Raw genomic sequence first — 17,845 nt, forward strand, 5'->3', positions numbered from 1 at the left:
ACCAGAATTTCCAGACGAATTGATGCCATCAGAAGCATTAGAAACGGGTGATTTTTCACTCGCAGAAGAACCATGAGAAGTGGTTGCATTGCTATTACCACCTTTTCTTTGAGCATCAATAAAGGCATGTTCAACTACACGTTGTCTAGTCCTATATTTTTTGAAAAGTGGATCTTGCCAACAGCAATGTGCAAAATGCATCAAACTTGACAACTTCAGGATTTCCTTGGGTCATAAGTCTCCAAGTACTAGCAAAAGTCTTGTAAGAATCTAGCAAGGCATCAAGAACGGTCTGCACAAGGAAACTGTCCGAAATGACTTCACCTACAGAAATAAGTTTCTCATTGATATCCTTGACACCAGCAAGAAAAGTGTCCATATCATCTTCCTCATGCATAATCTTCGACTCTAGCTCTTTACGCAGCAATGCAATTTTTGCCTCATTGCGGCTTGCATAAAGACCAACCAGAATATCCAAAGCCTGTTTTGCAGATTTCGCTGAGCGAATGTGAGGCGTAATGGTGCGCTTCACAGACAACGCAATCAACGCATGAGCATGTGCATCCTTTACATCCCAACGAGCTTGTTCTGCCGTAGGCAAACAACTATAACAGCACCAATCCTTGCAGCAAGACCTGCAACATCCTCAACATCGCCTACATCCTCAAAACTAGGATGTACATCAATGCCCTACACAATATTCCAGACGCCCTTTGACACAAGAACATGTTGCATCAGGTAAACGCACATAGGGTAATTGTCCCCATCCAATTTATCCTCAACAACAAACATCTTGAAAACATACGTGTTGTTGTCAGCTATGGTAAATGATGCACCTAATGTGAAAACTACCCGAAAGAGGAGAAACGAAGTGAGAACAAGACGTGCTATATAGCACAAACCATAGAAGACTGTAAGGAACCTGTTATTCAAAAAACGGCACTGACAAAAATTCTGTACAAAATGACGAAATAGCCTGTGCAGTACTACCTATAGTGGAAACAGAGGTGGAAATGAGCCCGAATCAAAAATTTGAGCAGACTAAGCTCTTCAAGCTATCTCGAAATGTTTGTCGACCTGCAAACGCTCACCAAAGCTCACTGAATTCGAAGAAAGTGAGCAGGCATGTGCTAGAGTTATTGGTGACTAAGCCCGAGAAGACGCAACCTGCTCCGATACCGATTGTTGGAATTAGGGTTGCAGGGAAACACACACAACTTGGAGAAGACGAAAGAAACTCAAGGCACACAACAGAGAGTATTACTTAGTGTGAAATGGAAAGATAAATAGCCCTAGAATGATGTGCATATATACAATGCACGAGGGGGGGGGGGGGGGGGCGGGGGGGGGGACCTCTTAGTGAGGAAAAAAATGCCACGGCAGTCCCAAGTGTGTTCACACACATCACTACCACATGTATATGGTAACAGAGCACTGGTTGTATTTATTGAAGGAATTCTTATTAGAACTTGGCAAAATAATTATTGGCAAGAGAAAGGTTGTGAGGTTCAAAAGGTGTGTACATAGAGAACACTCATAGGAAATTAGGAGTTGGTGTCCACATCCATGTGTGATATTATGTCACCAGAGGGAACGAGGCATGTACTAGCTAGTTTCAAGTACAACAATATTTTTAGTCAGTTTTTGCATTGATTCTTCTTTGAAAAATGTCTTTACCTCTTCCACATGGAAATCACGGAGCCGGCATTCTCTAAATCGGTATCACACAATGAAGGTAATGAATTTGAGAGTCACATTAAGGATCTTTATTTTTATATCAATGTGCTACATGAATGCGCTCATCACGGGCATTCTACAGAAGCATCATTAAAATTTTGCATGCTCTGCATTGAGATATAATCATTCATTGAGATCCTACAAAAACATCATTAAAATTTTGTATTCTCTGTATTGAGATATAATCATACATTGTCAACGATCGTGAAGGCTTATTCACTCTACTAATGTTGCTTCCATAACCTACATGTTGTTGCCCAAAAATTGTTTTGATCATCACCCCCAAATCTTTTTAACTACCTTCTCCACATCCTATGACCATTGTGTGCCACGAGGTTTCCATCCCTTAATGAAATGGGGGAGAAGCTCTTACCCTCTGACATGACCTTCAATGTTCTCCATTCTTGAAGGGTAGAGTTTGATGGGCAAAGACTTAAAGTATGGCTCAAGCATGTCGATTGGTTCCTAAGAGTTAAGAGACTTGTATGCCTTGTATATCTTTGATGGTATTAATATAAACATCTATTCTTCCCATTTTCTTCAAGGAAAATACTTAAACAAAACCAGATGTTAAACAAGATGTAGTTCTGCTCTTTGAATTTATATGTGGTCATGGAATAGACATCAGTTTGCCGAAAGTGTCATGCATACGGCAACCACAAGTAAAATCACCAGATCCACGAAACACTGCCTAGACACCCGAAATACTTCCGTTATTTTCAGGAGAAGTGCTCAAGGCACAAGGCTAATGTCCCGGGTTCAAGCTTAGGAGGGGAAGGGGCATTGGACAGCTCACACATCCTCAGCCGGTCGATCCCCTCCCACCCTGCCTGTAGAAAAAATAAATCCTTCTCATTGCAAAAAGGCCAAGCCTTTTGGCCTCTTAATAGATTGAGCAGGCAGGCCATCTATTTTTAGACCCATAATGTAGTATAGGATTTTTAATCCTTGGCAATGAAGCCCCCACAAAAATACACTTTCAGGAAGGTACTTCTAAAAGTCTGCTTTGCCTGGATATCTTGGGAACGGTATACTATCTTGATTGTTTTCTAAACCTGTGGCGAAAAGAATCATCCTCTCAAAGCCAAGCCCGAATCCTGCGTGCTTCACTGTCCCATATCTTCGCAGCTCCAAATACCAGTCATAAGGCTCTTGAGGTAATCCCATTTCTTTCAATCTGCAGCAACCATATTCACAAGACGCATCAAGCTACAAGCACCAAGATGCACAAGGATGACCAAAAAACAACTTTGTCATCAAAGACCACCTCTTTTCCAAGCATTCGACACGTTCCTCCCTTTGACTCCCACCTACCAGCTCTCCCACCTGCAAATTAGAAAAGCAAATACTTTTTTACTTTCTCACACACAACCTCACTTGCCTCACAAAAAAAGACCAGGATGCATACAAGCCTTTTTGTTTGTTCTCGAACCATTTAAAAGTCTACCTTAGGTCAGTTACATCCTTTTAATTTACAAGCTGAGTCAAGCACATAAAGCACACTTGAGGTACATAGCAAGACAAGAAGCATGTGAAATGGCTGAAACTTGAGCGGTCCTTGACTTGATGCTCAGTCTGCTGGTTGAGGAAAGAGACTCTTAAACATCAAGGACGGGTGCCTTCAAAACAGCCTGCTAAGGGGCACCACGAGACTCAGAGCTCCAAAGCAAGATTGTTGGCACATGCAAGCTGGTACTCAACTGGCAGGCTAGGACTTGACGTTCAAACAGCTAAGCAGACAGAAGATGGAAAACCATCTCACAAGCACGTTCTGGCTGACACAGGTCACCTCAAGTAAATCAGGCTAAAAACATTCACCAGCCACTATAAAATATAAACCGAACAAAGCTAGCAATCCTGCTTTCCTCATCCTTTGCACCAACTTCACCCCAAACGTGAGCTTTATAAGGATGGAGTTAACAAAATCTTTGAAGAGCTCGGCAGTTCAATCACTCCAACCCAAGGTTACCTTGGGCACCAGAACATCGATTGCAGCAACTGTTTTGCCATCCTCATTGAGCCGCATGTAAAAGGCTGTTGACCGCTGGGTCAACAACACAACATAACTCAAGTTTCGTACCTTTCAGAAGCCGGGGTGCAATGGCACTTCCAGATTGTAAATACAAAGCCATTTGATCCTTTCAACCCCATTTTTGGTTAAACCTAAGGTAGCCTTAGTATATAAGGTACTTAGGTCATTTTGTAAAGAGACTTTTATCATAATCAAAACTTAGCGCTGCCGTCTACTGTGTGTGAGAGAGAAAGAGAGTGAGCGTGAGCTTCATCCTCTCGCTACGCCCGGCTCACTCAACGCATTGGAGATCCGACTGCACCATTGCTGTAGGCTCGAGGAGAGCTACGCGACAACGCCAAGCATTCCACGCGAGACGAAGCGCACACGCTGACGCATCTACGAGCTATTTGTGGCCGTAAGTGTATCAAACGATGTCTGTTTTCTACATGCTAGTAGTCTATAGAATCGTGGCGACATAAGCTACGCATAGGAACTCATAAATTTCAGTTTCGGGCACTTTCAAAATTCTGCTCTGTCATCCTACGCGTTTTCCGCAGATGGGTTTAGAGTGAGGGTTTTGAGTGTAGAAGCTTAGGGACAGGTGTATCCTAGTGAGGGGATGGTGTTCCTTAAGTTTCGTACAAATCTGGCATGATTAGGTGAGTTACCTTCCGCATGTGTGTATGTGGCTAGGTGGTGTAGTTGAGAGCAGTGAGGTTCTTGATTGTGGTTTAGTTGGCCTTCCTGAGTCTTGTATGTGTAGGATGGTCTCAGCCTGACAAGCTGAAGAGATTTCCTCCGTGTACCTATCGTGTCATCTGTGTCCTCGATTGACATTATGTTGATCTAGGTAGTGTTTGCATGCACTTCATGGGTGTGTGAGTCGCTCCCGTCCAACATTGGCGCTGGTGCCGGGGACACAAGGACCTAAGTAGGTTTCCTACTAACACTCGTGTGATGGTTGCTTGATTTAGTTTTGGCTAAAGAAAGCGTTTTTCTTAAGTGGATCCGAAAGAGGATATTCCGTGATCAAGTGGATAGCCAGGAAGCGTGTGTCTTGCCGAGGGTCTGCGACTAGATAGGTTTAGTTAGGATCTGTGGATTAGAGTAGTTGTTGGTGGTCAAGGGATTTGTGAGGTGATAAAAGCGTTTACTAATCCGTGTGTGGCAGTGAAGCGTTTTTCTACTCATAGATGCAAAACCCCATATGATTTGTAGGAGTAGCTTTAGGTAAGTGATCCGATTCTAATCTAGAGCTATTCAGCATTGAATTATTTTCTAAAGTGCTTGATTGCATTTGAAATCACAACCTGCAATTCTGTAAACATAGACATCCTACGCGTAGGATGTCTCAAAGGGGGTTCTGGAGACCAAATTTGAAAATTCTGACTGCACCAGTGGGTTCAGAGGGTAGGTTTTACCCTAGTAACATATTGACTTGGGTGTTTTTCTCTATTTTTGTTGACCAAAAGCCAAAAGGCGGAGTCAGAAAACGTAAAATTTCAGAAACGGCTTAATTGAGTGATTTTTGCATGTTTTTGCAATTGTGAAGCATACTTGCACTTGCTGAGAGCATAAGGAAGCATCATGGACACTTCAGTCTCAAAAAATCAGCAGTAGACATCCTACGCGTAGGATGTATACAGGGTGATCTGGTGGAAATTTTGAAAATCTGAGTTGACAAGTGTGTTTAGAAGGTAGGTTTTACCCTATTTACACCTGGAAAGTCACAATTTGACCAAATTTTGACAGATCAAAGCCAAAAGACGAGAATTGCCAGACATCCTACCCAAATTGTGCCAAGGCATTATTCCAAGACCAAAACCATAGGATGGTTGCAGGAGCATGATCTGCATGATATATTGAGTGACTGAGAGAGTTTTCATCTCATTTGGGGGAGAAACGGGGGTCCTAAGCAGACTTTAGCACTTTTTACTGAAAAAGGCAAGAACAGCTAAAATTTGGGACTTTTGAAATCCAAACTCAAATCTAAGCATACCACTGGGTTACTGACATCAAGGGGAAGCTGTGGGACAAGTCTGGGGTCAAACAGGCCAAAAAGACATCCTACGCGTAGGATGTCTTGTGTGTGATTTAAGACTCTAAACACATTTCTGAGCATACCAGAGTGATCAGCACCTTAAGGAGAGTCTGTGGTTCAAATTTGGGGCAATTCTAAGCAAAAAGATTTCCTACGCGTAGGATGTCTAAGGCATAATTCTGAAACCAAAATCCTATTGTGACGATACCATGCTGTTGTATAGCCTTAGGCAAGCCTCCTAGTCAAATCTGGTCCAATTTGGAGTTGATTTGACTTAGGAATTCATCAAAACAGACATCAGGCTTTTGGAACAGATTCTTGATCATTTGACCAACCTATAGGTGTTAGAATCAAAAAGTAAAAATAGCTGTGAGTTTAGCACATCAAGGGGAAGCTACAGTGCAAGTTTGGACAAAATCTGAGCAGTTAGACATCCTACGTGTAGGATGTCTCCAGCTTGATTTAGGACTCTAAACCAACTTATGAGCACACCACTGTGATCAGCACATCAAGGAGAAGCTAGGGTGAAAATTTCAAGTCATTCTGAGCAAAAAGACATTCTACGCGTAGGATGTCTCAAGGCCATTTTCAGTTCCAAAGGAAATTCTGAGCATACCATTGTGTTGCTGGACTTAAGCGGAGTCTCTGGACCAAATTTTGTTAAATTTTGAGCATATAGACATCCTACGCATAGGATGTCTCTAGGCCAGTTTTAGGGTCCAACAGTAATTTTGACCATACATGAGTGTTCACAGTCTCACAGAGATCCCAAATCTTCTTTTAAATTTGAATTTGGACTCATTTTGACCATTCTAAACTGCAATTCACTGTTTTGGCCATAACTTTCACAAACGGTATCGGATTAGAAAAGTTTTTATATCAAAACGTAGCTTGAGAGCGGCTCTACAGATCTTAGAGCAAAACTTGAACTAAATGTATGCCTACGGCAACCATTTAGTTCAACTTTGAAAAAAACGTCGTTTGAGGCCTCAAATTCATCCGCAAGTTAGGGGTGTCTAAAAGCGACAATTTGCGAGAATTGTGACGAAACGGTTGCGGTTTTGGACATAGTTTCGACTTTTTCCTAACCAAAGCACTTGAACACAGTGGACTAAGTCTACTTGAACCAAGCAAAAGCTCTTAAGCCCAGAAATCATGTCTACCCTAGATTCAAACGCAGCTTACACAAGCTTGGAGATCCCGACGATAGAGGAATATCCTCCCACAATGGATCTTCCAAACTTGCAATTGATAAAGATCCATCTTGTTGAGAGAGTTTGGATGATTGGTCATGAGAGTGAAGGACTATATAGATACATTGACGACAATGAGGTCAATCTTTATAGGTGCTCAGATCCATACCTAGAAGAGATAACGGATTACAAGCTCTTATATGTCTACACATACGGAGTTGACTGTCAATGGAGATCTATAGTTGTCGACAAGTATGGACGAGACTACAGAGTTGTAGAAAGCACAAATCCATAGCCTGTACTACAAAGAGGTGGATATTTTGTCAATGAAGGACCACAAATGCCTCCACCAAACACGAGAATTCCTATAGGAATTCCAAGAAGAGAGCCACCAAGATTCCCTTCAAGAGCGATAACGAGAGAAGGATTGGGAGAGTCTCTGGTTAGACTTGTAGACAATCGACAAGTTAGACCATCCCAAGTCCAGAAATGGGTAAACAGAAATTACTCCGGAGATAAAGATCCGAGAGATCACGTAGCGGCTTTTAGAAGAGTGATTAGAGCAGAGGAAGTTTTAGATTTTGCGACACAGTTTGCGGGATTTGCATTGACTCTAGAAGATGATGCACCTACATGGTTCGACTCGGTGGAAAAATGGGATTTTGAGCCAAAAGGCATTGCTCACAACACGGTCTCACAAATCCATAGATTCAAACAGAAAGAGAATGAATCAGTACGCAAAGCATCATTTCGGCTCAAGAGATATGTTAAGCTCTGTCCGAGAGCGGAATTACCTACGCAAGCACGACTGATGCTGATCTTTATCCAGGGACTGAGACATGCGGGCCTTCATAAGGATCTGCATATGATAAGGAGCATGACGCTAAACGAGTTGATCAAAGAAGCTCTTTATCTAGTGGATAACTGTAAGGCATACAAAGAAAAGGACTTAAAGAGTCAAGGAGATGACACATCCTCTCAGCACAGTGTTTCATAGATAAGTGAGTCCATTGCCAAGCCAACGGCACCTATTGATCAAGAAAAGCTTATCGACGACTTGGTCAAGAGATTGATTCCTCTTGTAAGGTCTGATTCGGAAGAGCCGAAGTGGTGTGAAATTGAGAGAAAATGAACGAACCATACGGGAGAAGAGTGCTATTATAGCATGGAAAATGCTAGGGAGAGGTATGTACAACCTGTTCCAGAAGCACCTACTCCACCTAGATACATTACGGGGAATGCGCCAGGACCAGTAGGAGTTTTAAGGCCACAGCTTGTCTTAGGACAACAACCTCCGTTGTTGCCAGGTGCTAGAATGCCGGTAGACATGAGATACATGCCAATGATGGAAGCATCAAATAAACCAACACCAATACCAGCTACAATGTGGTATAGCAACCAAAGTGAGTACTACCCTTCGGAGCAACAAAATGTGAGAGAAACACATGGAGTGGTGAGGCCGGTACAACCTCCATCTCCTGGGTTTCAATCAAGAGAAAGAAGGTATGAAATGGACAAAAGGACATTGCGATTCATTGCAAATAACTGCTTATATAGGTCAAAGCTTGCTTATAGCCAAGAGGAAATGCTAAAAGAATCTCCTCAACCAAAAACAGATTGTCACAAAAGTCGTGACAACCACTTGGTCAAACAATGTCCTCATACGGAGATCACTGAAGTAAATGCCTATTGTCTTGAGTGTGACATCACTCACTTAATCCCCGATTGCCCGAAAAACCCAAACCAAATCAGGAAAATCACGACAAATGTATCAGGGATTGTTCAGCTACCTAGTAGCTCAAAAAATGAAAATGTCGTACCAATTCAAGTAGTTACGAGAGCACAAGCTCAAAAGAAAGCTGATGAGAATCCAGAGACAAAGAACACGGAAAGTGACATGAGTCCAAAGACAGATGATGGACCAAAGACAAACGCACCTAGTCAGAAAACCAAGAGCAAACGAAATAGTTGGAAAGCTAGAAAGACTAGGATGAAAGCACGCAGGGAACGAGAGCAAAAATCCTTAGCTGAGAAGCTTACCGAAGCCGAGGAGAAGATAATACAACATGAGGAAAAGGAGGCACCTTCTCTTACACAGATGGTTAAACCTCTAGAAGAACCATCCACGGATGAGAAACCGAGAAGTGCTAGTTCAGGAGGATCTGTGTTGGCAGAGAAGGTTAATGAGACATTAGATGCCCTCTTGAAAGCCTATGATGCGAGGCTCAAAAACAACCAAACCCAAGAACACAGGTGGATGACATATCCCTATACGGAACTAGAAAAGCAAAGGTTTGAAATGTGCAAGAAAATGATTCAAACAGCCCAAGCTTTACTAGAACCACCAGTTGCAAAACCTGAGGATGTGATCCGTGTCATGCCTACACAAGTAATCCCACCAAACCAGGAACTAAAAGAGCCAGATTCTAGTCATGAGCATAGACCAAGCCTCAAAGACCCAGCATTAGAACCAAGGATAGTACTGAATACCACGGATAACTCTTCCGAGGGATTTCACCAAGCTATACCTGAGGATTGTAAAGAGATAGATGGTCTTGACGAATTGTGGAAACAAGTCAGAGAGGCCAATGAAGCCGATGACCTGAGAAGACGAGTAGACAAGTCTGGTGATGAACGAGGAGTGTTTCTACCACCAATAGAGGAATTTGAGACTGGATCTCAAATGAATCTAGACGTGCAATCGTATTGGGGCGAGAAAGGATCTGTACAATCTATGGATAGTCAACCCCATTCGCTAAGAACACTACCGTCCTACATGGGAGAGTACGAGACCAAGTCAGATGTGGTTGCAGTCCCATCACAGAGACTGTCTCCCAACAAGGCCATCGATTCAAAGGGGCTAGTAGATATTCTATCTACCCCAGTCACCTGTACAATAATGTTAGCCGAGTTGCTCAGAATAAGACCAAACATGTGGACTAATGTGGGTAAATGTCTAGAGAAATTTGGTGTAAAAACCCCAATGACTCAAATCGAGAAAGGCATCAAAGAGCTTGAAATGCTTCAACTAAATACTAGGCCAGTGTCATTAAACAAGGTAGGTGAGTATTACGAGGGAGAAGATGGAAACACCACCCTTCCTGTGGAATTCAATAATGTAAAAACCATGGCAATCCTTGACAATGGAGCTGGTGTGGCCATTGCAACCAAAGAGGTTTGGAAAAAGTGGGGAAAACCTGCCTTGAGATCCACACGAATGACCCTGCAGCTTGCAGACGGACACAAGGAAAAGCCCCTAGGACTCCTAGAAAAAGTACTTGTTACTTCTTGTGGCATTGAATATGAATACACTTTTGATGTTGTTGACTTTGGCAAGAAGAACAACTATGACATCATTCTGGGAAGACCATTCATGCGACAATTGAAAATGGTCCAAGATTGGGGTTATGACCATATATACCTCAGACATATGGAGACCATAACAAAGATAAACTTGAGGGACCATAGATATAGGGATGTGACGAAAACACCGGTTGAGGAGTTTGATTCCGCCACAGTAACAGGATCAGAACTTCCAGCTTGGTTAGGTAAGCCTAAAGAACTGTGGATATGTGGAGCTTCACAATGTGGTAGCTTAAAACGTGAGGAATGTATCCTAGAGCGAGCTATGGAGGATAGGGACTATATCCCAGAACCATTTCCTGAAGAAGAGTTAGAGCCTTTTGGATGGGAACACATCTTGGCTACTCTGGACGTGTGCACCATGGAGGATGCTCCCACAACAAAGTTTTGTGATGAAAATGGCTATGATGTCGTTCCTTATTTTGCAGTGAGTGTAATCCAGGAAAACGAAGAGATCCAGACATCAACAAGCTCTCGAAATAAGGAGCAAACAAAGAAATGTGGAGAATCAAAAGATGAAGAAGACGACGAGTTCTATGACTCTGTAGAACACTTCGAGCTTCAAGAAGATCAACGACCCAGGAATCAATGTCATCGCTACACGAATAAAGTGCATCAAAAGTGGATTCCAAAGTCCTCGATAAAGACACAGCCACCACAAGAATCCTCATACATGGCTCCTAATAAGGATGCAAAGACTCAGCTAGGAGGAATACGACTAGAGCAACGAGCTAACAAGGCTCTAATCAATGGGCTAGAAAAGTCCTCCAAGAAACTACCACCCACGAGCAAACAGACAATAACTTTCCACTACCAGCCAAAAAATGAAGGGAAAGTACAAGAAGTCAACCTTGCTGAGGATAGTAGCGATAGTGATGAATCTTACGACATCCCCTATCATCAACTCAGTCCATCACTATCACCAACCCCTTCAGCAACAACCATGACAAGTCAAAAGAACAGGACAACAAGTCAAAGCCAAAAAGCTCGACAAATCTGGATACCAAAAAGCCAGATCGGCCAAAAACAGATATGGATCAAGAAGACAAAGATCTCTAATGACAAATCACAAGATCCAACACCAAAACAAAAACAAGGAAAGCGTGCACGAACGGGTAAGAATATCACAAAGTCTCAAGATTTCACAACTCAAGTTTGGGTTCCAAAGAAGTTGATTCAATCACAAAAAAGTCAGGAATTCATTTGGATTCCAAAACAACCACAGTATCAACTTTCAAAGCCTAAATCCCGTCACCAACCAAGCATACAAGGGCTCAAGCAAAGACCACTGTTGACTCACACAACAAAAAGGTGGATCCCAAAGAAGTCTCTTCAAACACAAACAAAGCACGGGCAAGTATGGGTTCCCAAACGAGAGCCAGCAACAAAACAACCAATAATCGCAAAGAAATAGGTCCCAAAGAAGAACAACAAAACTGTTGTCAGTGCATCGCCGCTTGAATTCCTACAATTCTTCCTACGATTACAGTACAGTTAGAAGAGAGCAAGTCGCTTCAATCAAGCAACGATACAAGAGCTTCAAACACCATTACATTGCTTAGAATAGGAAGCCTCGCCAACAAATGCCAACAAGCAAATTGCTTATACCCACATCTTGCACAACATAAATCTTTTCCATGCATTGACTGTGTATACATAATAGGGCTACATTACAAGGCCTGCATAGGCACAACTTTTAATTGCCCAAGCACAACACATACCCTTTGCGATACCCTGTCGTAAAGGATGACTCCAAATAGGAAGGGGGAAGGAATTCTGAATGTGGACCTAACATTATGACTATTAGAGGGCAATGTTTTGTGAGATGCATTGAATTTTTGCGTTTTATTGTGATAATTTTTTGACGAAATTTAGAGTATATGCCCTCATAGTAGTGTTACAGAGGAGTATGGGGACAAAATCCATATATGAGCCCCTAAGGACATGTGTATAGTGTACATAACATTTAGATTTCTATTTGAATGATTTTTCTTTTGTTGAGTTGTTTTAAGATTTTCTTTGTTTATTATTAAGAAAAAAATTTAAAAAATATCCATAATCCACATGAAGAAAAGACTGACGAGAGGCTTGAGCACTACAAAGAGAAGAAGGTACAGGGAAACGATGAGATTTCACGAAGTATGTCTCAGCAGCCACTACAACAGCCGAAGAACTTGTCACAAAGCAGTGTCAACATGCAACCGACAAGTCATAAAAGTCAGAATCGAGTGGCTAAGCCACAAAATGAGTGAGATGTTAGTCCCAAAGCTTCAAGTAATATTCTCTGTGGTCTAAGCGTCTTAGCTATTCTAGGTACTGCTCAAGCTGGAAGAGTTGAGCATATTTACGTTGTGTTGCTCATGTTGGTATAGGTGAGCAAAAGAGTCGAAGTTTAAGTACTTAGGTCTGGTGAAGTGAGGGAGAAGGTCCAAAAGACACTCACGTACTAAGCACAGTGAGATACGAGTGGAGAAACTTCTACATCAGAAACCCTTCTTGGAAAGGTGGAAGCTATTGAGACATCTTTTGATGTCACATGTGCTACATTTATTCCTCGAAACACCCATCATCTCCTTTCACATTGCATGCTTTTGTTGACAAATTTCTCATATGCATATAGAGTGTCCCATACTTGGCACTTGCATCAGGCACTCTTTCCGTGTTTCACCCAAGCACTCACCTTTCACGAACATGTACTTCACGTTCAACTGCTCGACTCCAATAAGAGCGTATACCAAAGGCATTTTTTTTCCACCGGGTTTTTTCCCTTTCGTCATCCAGGTTTTAGACCCTAATCTACAGACACCTATCACCATCCTCTTGTACATATTCCTTCTACATCAACAATAAGGAAATGCTACTCAAATCAATTGACAAATGAATTGGAGCACCAATTTCAGATCATAGCATACTTCTCCTCAATGGCGAGTCGAAGAATGGCCTACAATGACAAAGCTGCAGACAACACTAACAACATGATTGCACAGGAACAAAGAAGTCCCCAATGAAGAAGAGCAGACATAAAAGTAATCAGAGGATCTCAAAAGATGAATGGTTATGATGATCGATGTCCGCTCTAATAGATCATAGTTCTTGTTGTGGTTCGACAAAGTTACAAGCAGTGCAACAGATAAAGCCAAAACGACAGCAAAGACCACATCGCCATCGACAATCACGTCATGTCGGGGACGACATAAACACGGAAGGAGGGAATGTTGACTGTTGGGTCAACAATACAACATAACTCAAGTTTCGTACCAAAGTCTTATCTTTTGCGAGTTATGAAATGCTGCGGATTATGGCTATAAACGTCATTTGTAATGAGTAGTTATTCTAAATTCAGAAGCCGGGGTGCAATGGCACTTCCAGATTGTAAATACAAAGCCATTTGACCCTTTCAACCCCATTTTTGGTTAAACCTAAGGTAGCCTTAGTATATAAGGTACCTAGGTCATTTTGTAAAGAGACTTTTATCATAATCAAAACTTAGCGCTGCCGTCTACTGTGTGTGAAAGAGAAAGAGAGTGAGCGTGAACTTCATCCTCTCGCTACGCCCGGCTCGCTCAACGCATTGGAGATCCGATTGCACCATTGCTGTAGGCTCGAGGAGAGCTACGCGACAACGCCAAGCATTCCACGCGAGACGAAGCGCACACGCTGACGCATCTACGAGCTATTTGTGGCCGTAAGTGTATCAAACGATGTCTGATTTCTGCATGCTAGTAGTCTATAGAATCGTGGCGACATGAGCTACGCATAGGTACTCATAAATTTCAGTTTCGGGCACTTTCAAAATTCCGCTCTATCATCCTACGCGTTTTCCGCAGATGGGTTTAGAGTGAGGGTTTTGAGTGTAGAAGCTTAGGGACAGGTGTATCCTAGTGAGGGGATGGTGTTCCTTAAGTTTCGTACAAATCTGGCATGATTAGATGAGTTACCTTCCGCATGTGTGTATGTGGCTAGGTTGGTGTAGTTGAGAGCAGTGAGGTTCTTGATTGTGGTTTAGTTGGCCTTCCTGAGTGTTGTATGTGTAGGATGGTCTCAGCCTAACAAGCTAAAGAGATTTCCTCCGTGTACCTATCGTGTCATCTCTATCCTCGATTGACATTATGTTGATCTAGGTAGTGTTTGCATGCACTTCATGGGTGTGTGAGTCGCTCCCGTCCAACAAAGGCTTTGATGTCCTTTGGATAGTTGTACACAATAACAAATTTTTTAAAGACTTCTTCAGTCAGATACCTACCATAATAAAGAGAAATTTCTTAGCTGGAATTCATGACCAAAATTATAAAATCAACAGGGGTACTCGTTGACAGTAAAGCTTAGTCAAAAACCCTATTTGTCATACTTGTAGATGAAATATATCCAGTAACCATGCATGTACCATGCAGCTAACTAAGAAGAGGTAGATCCTTTTCTGTATGAACTGATATATAACAAAGGCTAGGCTTCATATGCAGACTGGCTGAACCAACCAGAAACTCTTCAACATTAACTGCATATTTGTATCCAAGAAACACCCATGTTAACCATTACACTTATGAATATTTGAAAGTCTAAATGTATCTAGGAAACAACCATATATTCACTCTTTTTACAGCCCTATAATAGTGAATTGCAACCTGCAAACTGCAAGCACGAAGGGAGAAGATGGATGCAGACACACAATGAATGCAAAACCACAAACTTACTTCCTTGGCGATCAAAACTTCACATTCATGCCATACCTCTCATGTTCAGATGCTAAGTCTATTCCCCAACGAACATCATTCTCAAACTTCCTATCCGTCACCTGTCAAAAGGTTGATGCAGATTTAGACCTTCAGACCCACCCTACACCTGCTATCAACAAGTAAGCAGATGCTCAAACCTTCTCAAGAATTTCAACTGCCTCAGTATACGTGATCCTTGCGAAAGGGGATGTTGCCACCAGACGAAGACGATCGAGAGCTGTCTTATCAAACATGTTGGCCATGAACTCCATGTCATCAGCACAATGCTCAAGCAGCCACTTGCACAAGAACTTGACACAATCCTCCGCACAGTTCATATCATCCTACAAGAGAGATAAGCATGGCTGGTCATACAAAGAATAGGTTGGGACATGAGTGGCAAATACTCTAGGAGGCATCTATGATTTCGGGACATGCATGAACATTGAAAGCTTTTGATAAGATCTTCCCCTCAAACTTCATTGAGGAAGGCACAATCAAACCGCACCGTGTTTCATGATTCTATGTATCGAAACTTTTTGCTTTCAAAAAAGCATTTGTTGATTCCCTTCTCCCCCCTCTAGAACATTGAGAGTGAAATCTAGTATCTACTACCTAGGTAGCGACACTAACTATGTACTGAGGCAAATCCAAATGCTCATCTCTGCTTGATAGTATGAAGGCAGTAACGATGACTATTCCAAGTTTCGATCATATGAGTGCTTTTCAAATGTGTCATCCAATGCGCTGTGCATCGAATTTTTAAATTAAAAATCCCTAGTATCTAGTTCCTCTAAAAAACATAATGAGGAGGTGCCTTTGAACCTTTCAGATAGTTTTGCAACTAAGGAAGCAAGCACACCACTTCCTCCATAATCAACAACTAAGGACAGTGATGCATTCGTACTAATATGAGCAGCCCATTGACAAGCCTTATTCTTGAGTTTAACCTGAAGACCCTCGCAGAACAAACTCAACAAAACAGTAAACCATACCTCAAGGTCAGCAAAAGCAATTTCAGTTCAATCATCCAAAATTCTGCAAGATGGCGAGTTGTATGTGAATTTTCAGCCCTGAATGTAGGTCCAAAAGTGTAGACGCTACAAGCATATGTCTCCACCTGGAGCTGTCCTGAAACAGTCAGGAATGCTTGTCTTGAAAAGAAGTCTGCAGTGTAATCCACAGCTCCATCCTTCTTTGGCATTCCTGGCCGGAACTTGCTCCGAGCTTCTAGTTGCATCAGAGTGTCCTTTGCTTGTTTAAGTTCTTGCACAACAGTTGCAATCGTCCCCTTGTCGCCACCCTTTTTCAATTCCTTTAGAGCCTCACCCTTGAGAGTAACAGCATGCTTCGCTTCGTCCAGCTCAGCTTCAGAAGGGGGGGGTTTGGCTACAAATTCTCTCTCCCTCCTTTCTGCTTCATGAAACAGTGTGGTAACTTGAAACATCTCTCCTGCACCTTCACAGTCACTTGTCGTGATAATAGGAGTATGCACATACAAGAAACCATTCTGTTGGAAAAAAGTATGAATTGCAAATGCAAGAGCATTGCGATCCTTGCAACAGCTGCTATCTGCACAGAATGGTAGAAACATGATCAGTAACAAGTCTAGATAAGCTTCTGAAGTATTGCTTGTGCTTGAGAGTATTACAGTGTTTGTGCGAGCTCGCAGATGCAAATGGCCTCGGAGGTATTCCAAAGGAAGCCTTGTTTTCGCAATTGGGTATGCTGACGGGTTGCATGTGCCTACTTCCAAGACTTTGGAAACCTTAAATTCCACTTTTTACCTTCATTATGTAAGAGCAGTTTTAGGCGCGTGTCACACTGGGACGGGCGCCCATGGGGATTTTGCAGGCAGTGGCAGCCTTTTCATGTCACACTTGGTCAATATTAAAATGTTGGCCATAGGCTTCAGCGAACAGACATTGGCCAAGTGGTTTGACGAGCGCGTTTCACATTGCAGGACAGGGCTCAAGGCCTCTCTCGCGCCTCCCCGCCCTCACTTTTTCAGTTGTCCACCACTTTGAGAAGATGGCCGGGCAAGCGAGGCCGCCCCTCTGACAATACCTCGCGGCCAGCTTCGCGTTTTTTCACCAACGAATAACGACACGCCATCTCAGCTTGGACCGCATTTGCCTGCCCCAGTGTGACACGGGCCTTAGAAACCTTGAAAAGAGAGGCAGTCCACTTGGCTCATCTTCATTGGAGAGAGAACTTGGAAAATTAAAACTAAAAACCCGTAAAAAAAGAACTCCTAAAGTAAAGCTAAAATCTCGTAACGCTGACGCTAAAAAAAGCAAGAGGCCACCACCTTTTATAGCAGCGCGCGCACACACAGGGGGAGAGAGAGAGAGAGAGAGAGAGAGAGAGAGAGCAATTGACGACGCAGAGCAGAAAACACAGCGGAGAAGAGAACAGGTACTCGTTTTTTTGTCCATCCTACTGCCGGGGGGAGGGAGATAGAGAGAGAGAGAGAGAGAGAGAGAGAGAGAGAGAGAGAGAGAGAGAGAGAGAGAGAGAGAGCTGCGTCCTCATCCTGGAACAGGGGAGAGCTGTAGTACTGGTCTTCATCGAGGAGAGCCACCAAAGAGCACGCGAGGAGAAGAAGAGAAAACGCAGTCTGTGGCACGAGAAGTCTAGGAGAACTACGACTTTGAAGGGCTTGAGACTGCAAGAGCAGCGCTGATCTTCGAGTTGGTGAGCAGAGGCAGGAGCTGACGAGGAGAGGTAGGCTGTAGGAGCCGTTGTTAGGCTTTGAGGCTGCAAGCAATTCCGAGGGTATTGT

At 42.8% G+C, this 17,845-nt stretch overlaps 1 protein-coding gene and 1 pseudogene across 2 annotated transcripts; both read right to left on the bottom strand.

The window, feature by feature from the left end:
- Positions 1-2,305: 2,305 nt before the first annotated feature.
- On the bottom strand, positions 2,306-3,781 carry LOC147447346 (asparagine--tRNA ligase, cytoplasmic 1-like). The gene is made up of 3 exons (XM_086523178.1): positions 3,707-3,781; positions 3,005-3,063; positions 2,306-2,914 (listed from the first exon to the last, which is right to left on the bottom strand). Exons 1-3 carry the CDS (start codon positions 3,761-3,763, stop codon positions 2,731-2,733), a joined length of 300 nt encoding a protein of 99 aa, XP_086379304.1. The 5' UTR covers positions 3,764-3,781; the 3' UTR covers positions 2,306-2,730.
- On the bottom strand, positions 2,837-16,806 carry LOC147447347 (asparagine--tRNA ligase, cytoplasmic 1-like; annotated as a pseudogene). Its single transcript, XR_015189623.1, has 6 exons — positions 16,712-16,806; positions 16,056-16,632; positions 15,219-15,404; positions 15,076-15,140; positions 3,005-3,063; positions 2,837-2,914 (listed from the first exon to the last, which is right to left on the bottom strand). The product of XR_015189623.1 is annotated as an asparagine--tRNA ligase, cytoplasmic 1-like (transcript).
- Positions 16,807-17,845: the final 1,039 nt, after the last annotated feature.

The sequence above is a fragment of the Adiantum capillus-veneris genome, chromosome 11, assembly GCF_014529385.1.
Source record: "Adiantum capillus-veneris isolate H3 chromosome 11, ASM1452938v2, whole genome shotgun sequence".
Taxonomy (NCBI): domain Eukaryota; kingdom Viridiplantae; phylum Streptophyta; class Polypodiopsida; order Polypodiales; family Pteridaceae; genus Adiantum; species Adiantum capillus-veneris.